This window comes from Leucoraja erinacea, chromosome 13 (assembly GCF_028641065.1).
Source record: "Leucoraja erinacea ecotype New England chromosome 13, Leri_hhj_1, whole genome shotgun sequence".
NCBI lineage: Eukaryota > Metazoa > Chordata > Chondrichthyes > Rajiformes > Rajidae > Leucoraja > Leucoraja erinaceus.
Genome location: NC_073389.1, coordinates 3,599,997 through 3,615,610, shown reverse-complemented (window position 1 = coordinate 3,615,610; position 15,614 = coordinate 3,599,997). Strand labels below are relative to the sequence as shown.

At 44.7% G+C, this 15,614-nt stretch overlaps 1 protein-coding gene across 1 annotated transcript in view; it reads right to left on the bottom strand.

The window, feature by feature from the left end:
* Nucleotides 1-2,012: 2,012 nt before the first annotated feature.
* Nucleotides 2,013-15,614, bottom strand: part of cfap91 (cilia and flagella associated protein 91) — a 72,914-nt gene continuing 59,312 nt past the window's right edge. The window contains exons 16-18 of the mRNA XM_055644298.1: nt 14,066-14,157; nt 8,103-8,291; nt 2,013-3,818 (exon numbers count right to left, since the gene is read on the bottom strand). Of these exons, the coding sequence (XP_055500273.1) occupies nt 8,104-8,291; nt 14,066-14,157 (280 nt within the window). The 3' untranslated portion in view covers nt 2,013-3,818; nt 8,103. The remainder of the gene's footprint in view (nt 3,819-8,102; nt 8,292-14,065; nt 14,158-15,614) is intronic.

Sequence of the window (15,614 nt, the reverse complement as noted above, 5' to 3'; positions counted from 1 at the left end):
AGAATGAACTGTCAGACAATGAATTTTGAGGCATTTTTTGAACTTGAGCAGATAGGATGTGTCCATACACTTCAGAATTCATTATGCTACTACCATCAGCAGTTATATCATCAATGAAGATAAGTGAGCCAGTACCTTCAGCAGCCATACATGCCCATAACACCCCCACCACCGTGTTTCACTGATGAGGTGGTTTGCTTTGGATCTTGGGCAGTCCCTTCTCTCCTCCATACTTTGCTCTTGCCATCACTCTGATATAAGTTAATCTTCGTCTCATCTGTCCACAAGACCTTTTTCCAGAACTGTGGTTGCGCTTTTAAGTACATCTTGGCAAACTAAACTGGCCATCCTATTTTAGTGGCTAACCAGTGGTTTGCATCTTGCAGTGTAGCCTCTGTATTTCTGTTCATGAAGTCTTCTGCGGACAGTGGTCATTGACAAATCCACACCCGACTCCTGAATTTTCTGATCTGTCGGACAGGTGTTTGGGGATTTTTCTTTATTATAGAGAGAATTCTTCTGTCATCAGCTGTGGAGGTCTTCCTTGGCCTGCCAGTCCCTTTGCGATTAGTAAGCTCACCAGTGCTCTCTTTCTTCTTAATGATGTTCCAAACAGTTGATTTTGGTAAGCCTAAGGATTGGCTGATGTCTCCCAACAGTTTTATTCTTGTTTCTCAGTCTCATAATGACTTCTTTGACTTTCATTGACACAACCTTGGTCCTCATGTTGATAAACAGCAATAAAAATGTCCAAAAGTGATGGAAAGACTGGAGAAAAGACTTGGTGCTGAGAGCTCTCTTATACCTGTATTAAGGAGGAATTTAAACACACCTGAGCAATTACAAACACCTGTGAAGCCATGTGTCCCAAACATTATGGTGCCCTGAAATGGGGGAACTATGTATAAACAGTGCTGTAATGTCTACATGGTGAAACCAAAATGTATAACAATGTATAAAAAGGCCTTTACTAAAATTTGACAACGTGCACTTTAACCACATGTGATTTTTTTTTCTATTACAAATCTCAAATTGTGGAGTACAGAGGCAAATAAATAAATGATGGGTCTTTGTCCCAAACATTATGGAGGGCACTGTATGTACTTTCTCCTGTCCTTCACCAAGCCAGATAGTTGGGGGGGGGAAGTTTGAAATGTTGTACTTCCGGTGGCGCTGGTGCCAGCAGCCTCCACCTACAGCCCGGTATCTTTTTGTTTATTTAGTTATGTAAAAGTGTGTTTTTTTTGGTGTTTTTATGTGGGGGAAGAGGGCACGGTGCGGGGGATACCGTCCTTCAGCCACTTCCTGGTGAGGACGCGACTATTATTTGAGCCGCGTCCTCGCATCCCCCCCTCCCCCCACAGCGGCCTTCCTACCTGGATTGGCGTGGCCTTTCCTGCCGGGATCGACCGGAGCTCCAGCAGCGGCGGGACAGCGCTGGAACATCGCGGGGCTGGCGATGCCTTACCGGGGGTCGCCGTCTGGAGCCCGGAGTGCTGGACCTGCTGCACTGACATCCTGGAGCTGCGGTTTGCGGAGCTCCCAACGCGGGTGGCGCTGATGGACAGCGCGGGGTCCTGTGACTCTGCCCGGCTCGGCCTGTGGACTCAGGAGCTGCAGACTCCGGCAGCGGGAGGCGGCTGATCAGGAGGTCCGGGCCGCTGAGGAGGAGGATGCTCACCGTCGGGGTTCGGCGTCGGCGTTCCACCAGCCCGGCGTGAGGGCCTGAACATCGGGCCACCCGGGGCGGCGACTGCGGGTGCTCGGAAGGCCCCGACCACGGATGAACACGGAGGGGAGGCTGGCTGGACTATGGTGCCATCCTCACCTTGGTGCCATTTATGTTATGTTGTGTCGTGGACTTTCTGTGTTTGTGCTTTTTTTTAATTCAATTTCAATTTTATTTTTAATATGTTTTATTATTTATTTATTATTATTTTTTTTTTTTGTGATTTTTTTTTATGATACTGCCTGTAAGGGAAATTCATTTTGTTGTCTCAAATTGAGACAATGACAATAAATTTGAATACAATACAATCCTGCAGACTTTGAAACTGCCACAATTATTTGGAAGAAAACTATTGGAATGGATACAAATGTGACTTTTAAAAGACATTTGGACAGATCGATGGATAGGGAGGGGTTGGAAGGATATGGATCAGATGCAGGCATATAGGACCAACCAGGTATGCCAACTCAACATGGCCAAGATGGGCTGAAGGGCTGGTTTCTGTGCTCTTTGAATCTTGGGATAAGAAGCTGCCCAACTTTGGCCTTAATAAGGTTTCAGCGAGAGATTGTTATGAGGATGTTGAAGGAAGTTGTGACACCTGACCTGGGTCTTTGTTGTCAGACGTGTGAACCTCCTGACTACTTATCATGAACAGATGAGGCGTTGACAGTCAATCTTTTTATTTACATGTTAAGCAGATACATTTGAATCAAGTGGAAATGATTTTAACTTCCTGATCAAGTGGACTTTGTGTTCAAACTGAAATTTCCAAAATCCATTTGTATCAATGTGGGATTCTTCCATCACTTTCATTGATTACTGTTACAGATCAATTATATACAACAGTGATCAACAGTATTGTAAAGACACTTTAATCATCAAAGCTAACACCAAAAGCAACAAATGGTAACACAACCTCTCCAAAATATCCGTAAATGACAGCACCCTAAGCACTGGAGTGCTACCTCACATATTTTTAAGGAAATTAGTTGATCAGTCATTTATGCTTAAGATAAAATGCATTCTGCAGTCTGTTATTCTACCTAATGCCCTGCATTTTGACCCCGGCGTGATTTGCAGTGCATTTTTCAATGCTGCAATGGCAAGATTACTGAAGAAGGTGTAACCACGCTACGTTGCAAATGGGCTTGAAACATGTGGAACAAATAGGTGGTATTCTCATTGATTACCAATATCAACACGGAGGACCAGCAGAGTACAAGTTACGCATTTAAACTAGATAATGCATGCAAGTGAAAAATATTGCATGAAATCAACATTAATCTTCACGATGGAGCTGTTCAGTTGTAAGCAACTTGGGAATTACAGTAAAACTTGGCAAATCTGATCAATTCAGTGTAGCAATTGTAAACCCAAAATAATCTTGAATGCCGTTACTAAATCAGAATATGGTCACGTTGCACAGTGCTGTGGCTATTTGCAAACATCTGCAGATGTCCTATTGGGAACTCACTCGGAGGATGTAACCAGTGGTGAGACCCTGCCTGCTTACAGAATCTCATCATATGAGAGGGGGCACCATAAACACTGCTCAGGAAACCTTTCAGAGTTAGCCTAGTCATTGCCCCCTGTTAATCTTTTGAAATATCAAGCAATTTAAGTTGAAATATTTATGAAAACAGAAAAACAAAAGTACCAATTCTATAACATTTTGAAATCTCAAGCAATGCCCCTTGCGCAGAGAGAGGGCAATGCAGCATTTACAGCAGCATGAGATCACAGTGCTGGGTGGAGGACAATGTCTTGAATTAAATCAATGTTTGGCCGGGAGGGGGGAGGGCACATACGAGGTGGTTCCCGACAGAGTGATCTTGCAAATGTGATTACTTGAGTCAGGTTCTTGTATCTAGTTCAGACAGAGCTGGTTGTGTTTTACACGTTGAATCTCATTGTGAGTGCACCGCAATGCTGGTGCTATATATAGTTTGATTTCTACACGTTAGTTATGGATTGGGTTATAGGAGGACCTTGTGGATAAATTGTATGTAAAATAAGAACACAAAAATTAAATGAAAGTCTTCAACCTAGCCAGATTTCTTCTCTTCAGAAACATCGCAGTAAATACCTGAAAGGAAAAAAATATATATTATTGTTTTGAAATGATCAAAGCAATGAAGATTCTATTGTCTAAAGCTGATGAACCTTCTGAACCATCTGAATGTTGTAGTGGGCAGGGCAGTACTCTGCATATCGCCAACTTGGACAATTTTACATTTATCAAGCCAATTAACCTACAAACCTGTACGATTTTGGAGTGTGGGAGGAAACCGAAGATCTCGGAGAAAACCCACGCAGGTCACGGGGAGAACGTACAAACTCCATGCAGACAGCGCCCGTAGTCGGGATCGAACCTGGGTCTCTGGCGCTGCATTTTGCTGTAAGGCAGCAACTCTACCGCTGTGCCACTGTGATGAGGTTTGAGTAGTCAGATCTGACAATGTGATCATCATCATCAGAAGCTGGAGAATGCAGAGGGAAAGTTTTAGATCCTCGTCTCTTTTTCCACCTCTAGCCTTTGTCACTTACTCCATCTGTCTGCCAATCCCCCTTCATCTGTATCCAGGCTTTGTCCCACCGCCACCTCTGTTGTTGAAACAGAGGGGAGAATGGAATATCCTGTGCTGTGGCATCTAATGGGCGTGGAGGTAAGATGAGGGTGAAGAGGGTCTGTCCTTGCACGAGGCTGGACCAGTGAAAGCAGAAGTGAAGGAAATACAACACCAGTAACAGTCCGAGATTATTAAGCTGCTGAACATGAGAGAGAACTTTTTTTAAAGGGTGCTTTCCATTAAAAGTCAATTGATAGTCTGTATTGTTTTAACTGAGATTTACTAGACTGGGATTGGTATTGCACTGGTCCACAGGTATTGATTGTGAGCCTCAGACCGATTGTCAAAGTGAACTCCATGGTTCATTGCTTACATCCCAAACATATGCTAAGTTGCAGCCTAGCCAGTTGATGGTCCTTGCGTCAAACAAGTGTGACAACTGGGCTTCATCAATGCAGCCAACATAATGTGCGAACCAGGCAAGGAATATCTGGTCCACATGCACCAAGGCTGCGCTGTGTGAGTTAGACACTGGCAACCTGTTCTCCATAGCAGCATTCTACTCCCTTTCCTTGCACGATTTAAAGAGCTTCTCACTAATAGATACAAAGTGCTGGAGTAACTCAGAGTCCGAAGAAAGGTCCCGACCCAAAATGTCACCCGTCCTTTTTCTCCAGAGATGCTGCCTGATCCACTGAGTTACTCCAGCACTTTGTGTCTATCTTTGGTTTAAGCCAGTATCTACCGTTCATCGTATCTACACTTTGTCTGCTCCTCAATAACTCCAGGTTTGTTGAGTTCACTGCAGAACCAGGCTGTAGAATTTCATGCAACCTATTGTGGAAGACTTGGATTCAGGTGGAAATAAAGGGTGCCTCATTGTTGCAAAATCTGGGAGTTGAGTCATCGAGTGATACAGTGTGAAACAGGTCCTTCAGCCCACTATGCCCCAGCTAGACTAGTCGCGCCTGCCTGCGCTTGGTCCATATCCCCCCAAACCTGTCCTATCCATGCATCTGTTTCTTAAACATTGAGATAATCCCAGCCTCAACTACCTCCTTTGGCACTTGTTCCATACACCCACCACCCTCTGTGTGAAAATGTTATCCCTCTAGTTAAACTCTGAGGGAGAAGAGAGCTACACCGGAAGAATATCTGGGAGAGGAAGAGAATAAATGAGAGGAAAGTTCCACCTCGATTTTAAGGGGCTTTGATGGGACCACTCTTGCAGTAACATGTTGACTGTATTTAATTAAGGTTACACTTGCCATGGAGGCAGGTTCCCTGGAATGGATTCTGTGGATGCTGGTTTATAAAAAAAAGACAGAAGAGTAACTTGGTGATGTTTCTGGTCAGGACACTTCAATCTGAAGAAGGGTCTAGACCGGAAACGTCACCTATCCATGTTCCCCACACATGCTGCCTGTCCCGCTGAGTAACTCCAGTACTTTGTAATTCTGCACCAGTGTACAGATAGAGACCACAATGTCCTCATCGCAACATGCTCTTCCACTATTGACAATTTAGCATTAGAAAATAAAAGAAGTGTTCCAGAGCAATGGGGTGCCAAGTTATGGGGGATAAGCAGGAAATGTGAAGTTGTACATACAATCTGATCACTCATATTAATCGTGCAGGCTCCAGGGCTGTGGTCTATGCCTGCTTCCATTTCATATTTCTTGGATGTTACTAAATGGCTCCATACTTTACCATGCCATTCAATTTGACATGTTGTATGTGATTTGCAATGATTGTGATTTGCCAAACTAATTTCCACTGTCAATACCAATAGAAATGTCTAGCACTTAATATTTTCTGAAAGGAGGAATAGGGAAGGTAAATGCTAAATAGAAAAAACATATATAGGGTATGTTTGTGATTATGGATGTTAGTATCAACACCAACACAATGCTTCCTGGTTTGACTGAGTCAGACAGTACAGAAACAGGCCCTTTGGCCCAACTCGTCAATGCCGACCTTGGTGTTACAAAGTTGCCCTTCATTAGAATTAGATTAGAATTAGAATTAGATTCCTTTATTGTCATTCAGACCTTTCGGTCTGAACGAAATTATGTTGCCTGCAGTCATACACTGAACCAATAATAACAAAAGATACAATAAACACAAATTAAACATCCACCACAGTGAGTTCACCAAGCACATCCTCACTGTGATGGAGGCAAAGTCTTAGTCTCCGTCTCTTCCCTCCTTGTTCTCCCTCTGCGCAGAGGCGATCGATCCAGGCTGGAGATGCCGCTCTTCAGTCCAGCGGACCTCCGTGGTGATGTCGCCGCTGCCAAAAGCCGGAACGCCGTCTCCGCTCTGAAACGGCCCGCCACAGCTCCAGGCCGCTGCCCCAGGTCCGGGTCCCGCAGTCTCAGCTCCGGGTCCCGCTGCATCAGCTCCAGGCCGCCGCCGAAAGCCAGAACGCCGCACCAGCAAGTCGGGCCACCGCTGCCTCAGCCCCGAAGACGGCCAGCCTCTCGTTGGTGAGTCCTGGCTGGCTCTGCCTCCGGAGCCTCGGGGTCGGTCGCAGGTTGGAGGCCGCCAGCTCCGCCATTAGGCCTCAGCGCAGATGGAGGCAGAGAAGGGGGATACGACACGAAAAAGTCGCATTCCCCCGAAGGAAGAGACAGAGAACATGTTTCACCCCCCTCCCCACCCCTAACACAACCCAACAAACTAAAACTTAACCAAAGCAAGACAAAAAAAACAACAGAAAAAAGTAAAAACAGACGGACTGCAGGCGAGCCGCAGCTGTTAACAGCGCCGCCACTTCCGACTACTAAATCTATGCCCTCTGGTTCCTGTTTCCCCGACTGTGAGGAAACCTCTGCATTTCACCCTTTCTATTCATCTCATGATTTTATACACCTCTATAAGAGCAGCCCTCAGCCAACTGCACTCCAAGGAAGAAAGTCCGAGACTGCCCAACCTCTCCCTATAGCTCAGGCCCTCGAGAACTGGCAACATCCTCGTAAATCCTCTGAGTGCTTTCTAGCTTAATGACATATTAATATAAAATAATAATAATAATAATTTTATTTATAGAGCACTTTAAAAACAAACATAGCTGCAACAAAGTGCTGTACATCACTAATCATTGACAAAAAAAGTTAATACACACCAAAAATAACAATCAAAAGAAATAGTAGGAAAAGACATGTAAAATAAAGAAACATCAAAAACACCACAAACAGAAGCAAAGTCTCAGGCACGGTCAAAAGCCAGGGAGTACAAATGTGTTTTAACACTGGATTTGAAGATGGACAGTGAGGGGGCCTGTCTGATGTGCAACGGCAGGGTGTTCCAGAGTGCCGGAGCAGCAACAGAGAAGGCTCTATCCCCTCTGAGCCTCCGACTAGACCTCGGTACCTCCAGGAGCAGCTGACCAGCTGACCTGAGGGACCGGGCAGGAGCGTATGGGTGGAGCAGCTCAGAGAGGTAACGCGGGGCGAGCCCATTCAGAGATTTAAAAACAAATAACAGTATCTTAAAATGATCTCGAAAGTGCACCGGGAGCCAGTGGAGGGAGGCCAGAATTGGCGATATGTGCTCCCTCTTTCGAGTCCCTGTTAAAAGGCGAGCAGCAGCATTCTGAACCAACTGGAGTTAGTGTATGTGTTCTGTGGGTGACAGCCACGTATTATGCTTTCCATAGCCTACAAGAATTTCAAGATACCAGGGAATCTAGGGATAAAAGCAGGACGAGTTCTAACTGAGTGAGAAATGTCCTCAGCTTTGCTACTATTGACCCCCAGCAATCTACGATGCATATTTAAAAAGTGTAACTTTCTCACTTTATGATTTATCCCGTTGCATTCTCTCTTCCACCTCGATCATGGAAGATTTGATGACTTCGGTTGCAGCTTTCTTGGGGGCTGTTTCGGGTGGAGGCACAGGAACGTTGGTCACTGTAATAAGCTGCTTGGTCCCATCATGAATAATGCGGTGAGCAGCCAGTCGGTGCCGACTCTGGAACAGTTTTACTGTTGGAGGAATGGGAAATAAATGATCATGAGTTTGAATGGAGATGATGAAACTACTGCAAAATTAAAGGCACTTTTAAAATGAAAACCTCTCTATGTAATTGGATAGTGAAATTAGAGAATGCAGCTTCTGGCACAACCCATGGTGCTGTCTTTTTCATCAACACAGTGAAGATAGTAAAATAGACTCAGCGGGCAGACAACATCTCTGGAGAGAAGGAATGGGTGACGTTTCTGGTGGAGACCCTTCTTCAGACCGAGAGTCGGGGGAGAGGGAGACACAGAGATATGGAAGGGTAAGGTGTGACAACGAGAGATCAAAGGGGATGAAGATCGAGGAAAATGTAGAATAGATTGTTGTTAGCTGGGGGAAGGTGACCATGAGGCACACGGAGATAAAAGGTAATCAGGAGGAGAGTCAAACTAGTCTTGAACTTGGATGGAGCAGGGATGGAGATGGAAAGCAAGGGTTACTTGAAGTTAGAGAAGTTAATATTCATACCACTGGGGTGTAAGCTGCCCAAGCGAAATATGGGGTGCTGTTCCTCCAACTTGCGCTGGGCCTCACTCTGACAATGGAGTGAGGCCCAGGAACCTTTCATTCCAAAGAGGAAGAAAGGTTTTGGGGGGAGAATGAGGTGACCGTGGCTGACAAGGGAAGTCAAAGGCAGCATAAAACTAAAAGAGAAGGCATATAACATTGCAAAAAATAGTGGTAAGATGTAGGATTGGGAAGCTTTCTCAAAACAACAATAGGTAACTAAAAAGGCAAAACGGGGAGAAAAGATGAAATATAAGCTATTAAGAAAGTAAGCTAGATAGAAAGAAGTAAGATCATATAAAAGAGGATAGCAAGAGTTTCTTCAGTTATATAAAGAGTAAGAAAGAGGCAAGAGTGGACGTTGGGCCGCTGGAGAATGATGCAGGAAAAGTGATAATGGGGAATAAAGAAATGGCAGAAGAGTTGAATAACGTTTTTGCATCAGTCTTCACAGTGGAAGATACCAGCAACATGCTTGAAATTCAAGAGAGTCAAGGGGTGGAAGTTAGTGGAGTGACTATCACTAAAGAGAAGGAAGATAAAAATGCTGGAGAAACTCAGCGGGTGATGCAGCATCTATGGAGCGAAGGAAAAGGTGAAGTTACAGGTCGAGACCCTTCTTCAGACTCAACCCGAAACGTCACCTATTCCTTCGCTCCATGCATGCTGCCTCACCCGCTGAGTTTCCCCAGCATTTTTATCTACCTTTGATTTTTCCGGCATCTGCAGTTCCTTCTTAAACATCACGAAAGGGAAGGTGCTTGGGAAACTGAAAGATCTGAAAATGGACCAGCCATCTGGACCAATGGACTGCACCCCAGGGTTCTGAAAGAGGTGGTGGAGGCATTAGTTATGATCATCGAAGAATCATTACAGTCAGGGATGATTTGAGATGATTGGAAATATTACTGTGCTGTTCAAGAAGGCAGAGGAGTGAAGACTGTATGCCGATTAGCCTGACTTCAGTGGTTGGTAACATTTTAAAGTCCATTATAAAAGACCAGGTTTCTGAGTACTTAGAAGCACACGATAAAACAGGCCAAAGTCAACATGGTTTTGTGAAAGGGAGATCTTGCCTGACGAACCTGCTGGAATTATTTGAGGAAGTAAATAGTAGGACAGACAAAGGTGAGTCAGTGGATGTGATTTACCTGGATTGTCAGAACGCCTTTTGATAAGGTGTCACACGTGAGGCTGCTAAACAAGATGAGAGCCCATGGTATCAGAGGGAAAATACTAGCATGGATATCAGGTTGGCCGGATGGCAGAAGGCAAAGAGTGTGGCAATAAAATTCTTAAGGGGTCGGACAGGCTAGATGCAGGAAGATTATTCCTGATGTCGGCGAAGTCCAGAACTAGGGGTCACAGTTTAAGGATAAGAGGGAAGTCTTTTAGGACCTTTTTTTCACACAGAGAGTGGTGAATCTCTGGAACTCTCTGCCACAGAGGGTAGTTGAGGCCAGTTCATTGGCTATATTTAAGAGGGAGTTAGATGTGGCCCTTGTAGCCAAGGGGATCAGAGGGTATGGAGAGAAGGCAGGTACAGGATACTGAGTTGGATGATCAGCCATGATCATATTAAATGGCGGTGCAGGCTCGAAGGGCCGAATGGCCTACTCCTGCACCTAATTTCTATGTTTCTATGACCGAGATGAGAAAATCATTTTTTACACATAGAGTGGTGAATCTGTGGAATTCTCTGCCACAGAAGGTAGTTGAGGCCAGTTCATTGGCTATATTTAAGAGGGAGTTAGATGTGGCCCTTGTGGCTAAAGGGATGAGGGGGTATGGAGAGAAGGCTGGGATGGGATACTGAGTTGGATAATCAGCCATGATCATATCGAATGGCGGTGCAGGCTCGAAGGGCCGAATGGCCTACTCCTGCACCTATTTTCTATGTTTCTATGTCTATGTTATTTTTCTGGATGGCTGCCAGTGACTAGTGGAGTTCCACAGGGGTCGGTGCTGGGGCCGCTGTTCTTCATGTTGTATATTAATGATTGGGACGAGGGAGCTGAAGGCTTTGTGGCCACGTTTGCAGATTATACGAAGATAGGTGGAGGGGCAGGTAGTGTAGAGAAAACAGGGACTCTGCAGAAGGACTTGAACAGTGGAGTAAGAAGTGGCAGATGGAATATAGTGTAGCAAAGTGTGGAGTCATGCATTTTGGTAGTAGGAATAAATGCAGATTATTTTCCAAATGGGGAGAGAATTCAGAAATCGGAGTGCAAAGGGACTTGGGAGTGCTGGTCCTAAAATGTTTCTTTGCAAGTTGAAACGGTAGTAAGGAAGGCAAATGCACTGCGAGCATTTATTTCGAGGGGGCAGGAATAGAAAAACAGAGATGTAATGCTGAGGCTTTATACGGCACTGGTCAGGCTGCATTTGGAGTAATCTGAGCAATTTTGTGCCCCATATCTGAGGAAAGATGTGCTGGTGGTGGAGAGGGTCCAGAGCAGGTTTACGACAATGATCCCAGGCACCTGGCCTGTACTTGCTGGAGTTTAGAAGGATGAGGGGGGTGGGAACCTAATTAAAACTTACCGATAGTCAAAGGCCTGCATAGAGTGAATGAGGAGAGGATGTTTCTACTAGTGGGAGAGTCTAGGGCTAGAGGTTATAGTCTCAGAATAAAAGGACGTATGTTTAGAACGGAGATGAGAAGAAATGTCTTTAGTCAGAGGATGGTGAATCTGTGGAATTCATTGCCACAAACGGCTGTGGAGGCTGTCAATGGATATTTTAAGATGGAAATTGGCGGAATCGTGATTGGTAACAGTGTCAGAGGTTATGAGGCGAAGGTAGGAGAATGGGGATGAAAGGGGAAGATAAATCAGCCATGATTGAATGGCGGTGTAGTCTTGTTGGCCGAATGGCCTAATTCTGCTCCTATGACATGATCTTACAGTGCCCTCCATAATGTTTGGGACAAAGACCCATCATTTATTTATTTGCCTCTGTACTCCACAATTTGAGATTTGTAATAGAAAAAAATCACATGTGGTTAAAGTGCACATTGTCAGATTTTATTAAAGGGTGCTTTTTATACATTTTGGTTTCACCATGTAGACATTACAGCTGTGTTTATACATAGTTCCCCCATTTCAGGGCACCATAATGTTTGGGACACGTGGCTTCACAGGTGTTTGTAATTGCTCAGGAGTGTTTAAATTCCTCCTTAATGCAGGCACAAGAGAGCGCTCAGCACCTAGTCTTTCCTCCAGTCTTTCCATCACCGTTGGAAACTTTTATTGCTGTTTATCAACATGAGGACCAAAGTTGTGTCAATGAAAGACAAAGAAGTCATTATGAGAATGAGACACAAGAATAAAACTGTTAGAGACATCAGCCAAACCTTACGTTACCAAAATCAACTGTTTGGAACATCATTAAGAAGAAAGAGAGCACTGATGAGCTTACTAATCGCAAAGGGACTGGCAGGCCAAGGAAAACCTCCACAGCTGATGACAGAGGAACTCTTTCTATAATAAATAAAAATCCATAAACACCTGTCCGACAGATCAGAAATACTCTTCAGGAGTCAGGTGTGGATTTGTCAATGACCACTGTCCGCAGTAGACTTCATGAACAGAAATACAGAGGCTACACTGCAAGATGCAAACCACTGGTTAGCCGCAAAAATAGGATGGTCAGGATACAGTTTGCCAAGATGTACTTAAAAGCGCAACCACAGTCCTGGAAAAAGGGCTTGTGGACAGATGAAATGCAGATTAACTTATATCAGAGTGATGGCAAGAGCAAAGTATGGAGGAGAGAAGGAACTGCCCAAGATCCAAAGCAAACCACCTCATCAGTGAAACACGGTGGTGGGGGTGTTATGGCCTGGGCATGTATGGCGGCTGAAGGAACTGATTCACTTATCTTCATTGATGATACAACTGCTGATGGTAGTAACATAATGAATTCTGAAGTGTATATATACATCCTATCTGCTCAAATTCAAACAATTGCCTCAAAACTCATTGGCCGGCGGTTCATTCTACAGCAATGATCCCAAACATACTGATAAAGCAACAAAGGAGTTTTTCAAAGCTAAAAAATTGTCAATTCTTGAGTGGCCAAGTCAATCACCCGATCTGAACCCAATTGAGTATTCCTTTTATATGCTGAAGAGAAAACTGAAGGGGACTAGCCCCCAAAACAAGCATAAGCTGGTGGCAGGCTGCAATACAGGCCTGGCAGAGCATCACCAGAGAAGACACCCAGCAACTGGTGATGTCCATGAATCGCAGACTTCAAGCAGTCATTGCATGCAAAGGATATGCAACAAAATACTAAACATGACTACTTTCATTTACATGACATTGCTGTGTCCCAAGCATCATGGTGCCCTGAAACACTAAACACTGCTGTAATTTCTACATGGTGAAACCAAAATGTATAAAAATGGCCTTTATTATAATCTAACAACGTGTACTTTAACCACGTGTGATTTTTTTCTATTACAAATCTCAAATTGTGGAGTACAGAAGCAAATAAATAAATGACGGGTCTTTGTCCCAAACATTACAGAGGGCACTGTATATCATTGAATCCCTCCCGGTTTAGGAGGGTATTCCTTGGTCCACCCATCAATGTTCTTCCAACACTGAACCTTTCCTCGCTTGCCTTCAATGTCTCCTCATAGCCCAATATCCCTGCCCTGATGCACAGTGTCTTCTTTGCTCCTCTCTGCCCCAGCTTTGGCCAGTGTTTTATACTTTCGAGATTCAGCACGGCAACAAGCACCGATTCCACGGTGACCAGCGATCACCACGTATACCAGCACTGTCCTACACACATTCTGGACAATTTACAATTTTTACCGAAGCCAATTAAAGTACAAACCCGAGTGTGGGAGGAAAACTGAGCACCCGGAGGAAACCCACGAGGTCACAGGGAGAACGTGGAAACTCCGTACAGACAGCACCCGAGGTCAGGATCGGACCCGTGTCTCTGGCCCAACAGGGCAAGCAACTCTACCACACCGCTACTGTGCCGCCCCTGTTACAGGACTGCTCACCAGTAAAACAGCTAGCCAGGCAGCTGCCCACTCTGGTGCCATGGGTGGGAACCAAGTCCCAAAATAATGGCGGAGATATTCCATTAAATTCATGAGCAACAGGTAGTACAATTTTCCATGCAATCGTAAAACTATCCTTCCCTTTCTTACTCCATGAATATTGAAGCAAATCTTTCTCACTGGCATTGTACACATTTTTACATTTCTTACCTCTGTCCCTCGAGATCATTTTGTATACTTCTGGAATAAGGAAACGATGGACCAATTCTGAAACAATCTCTTCTGACTGCAGCTCCGTCCGGCTAATAATAAAATGAACAGTGTCAGTGCACCAGAATTAAATCTCCACATCATTCTGCAACAAACTCAAATAGGAGCATTGAACGCCGTGTAGCCACTCTGCCATTCAATAGACAACAGACATTAGGTGCAGGAGTAGGCCATTCGGCCCTTCGAGCCAGCACTGCCATTCAATGTCATCATGGCTGATCATCCCCAATCAGTACCGCGTTCCTGCCTTCTCCCCATATCCCCTGACTCTGCTATCTTTAAGATCTTTAAGAGCCCTATCAAGCTCTCTCTTGAAAGTATCCAGAGAACCGGCCTCCACCACCCTCCGAGGCAGAAAATTCCACAGACTCATAACTCTGTGTGAAAAAGTGTTTCCTCATGTCCGTTCTAAATGCCTTACCCCTTACTCTTAACATAGAAACATGGAAAATAGGTGCAGGAGTAGGCCATTCGGCCCTTCGAGCCTGCACCGCCATTCAATATGATCATGGCTGATCATCCAACTCAGTATCCTGTACCTGCTTTCTCTCCATACCCCCTGATCCCTTTAGCCACAAGGGCCACATCTAACCCTCTTAAATATAGCCAATGAACTGGCCTCAACTACCTTCTGTGGCAGAGAATTCCAGAGATTCACCACTATCTGTGTGAAAAATGTTTTTCTCATCTCAGTCCTAAAAGATTTCCCCTTTATCCTTAAACTGTGACCCCTTGTTCTGGACTTCCCCAACATCGGGAACAATCTTCCTGCATCTAGCCTGTCCAACTCCTTAAGAATTTTGTAAGTTTCTATAAGATCCCCCTCAAATCTTCTAAATTCTAGCGAGTACAAGCTGAGTCTATCCAGTCTTTCTTCACATGAAAGTCCTGACATCCCAGGAATCAGTCTGGTGAACCTTCTCTGTACTCCCTCTATGGCAATAATGTCCTTCCTCAGATTTGGAGACCAAAACTGTACGCAATACTCCAGGTGTGGTCTCACCAAGACCTTGTACAACTGCAGTAGAACCTCCCTGCTCCTATACTTAAACTGTGGGCCCTGGTTCTGGACTCCCCCAACATCGGGAACATGTTTCCTGCCTTTAGCGTGTCGAAATCCTCAATAATCTTATGTTTCAATGAGATCCCTTCTCATCCTTCTAAATTCCAGAGTATACAAGCCTAGCCGCTCCATTTTGTATACAAGCCCTGTACAACTGCAGAAGGACCTCTTTGCTCCTATACTCCTATACTCAACTTATCTTGTTATGAAGGCCAACATGCCATTCGCTTTCTTGAACTGCCTGCTGTACCTGCATGCTTACTTTCATTGACTGATGAACAAGGACCCCCAGATCCCGTTGTACTTCCAGTTTTCCCAACTTGACACCATTTAGATAATAATCTGCCTTCCTGTTTGGCTAGCAAAGTGGATAACCTCACATTTATCTGCATTAAACTTCATCTGCCATGCATCTGCCCATTCACC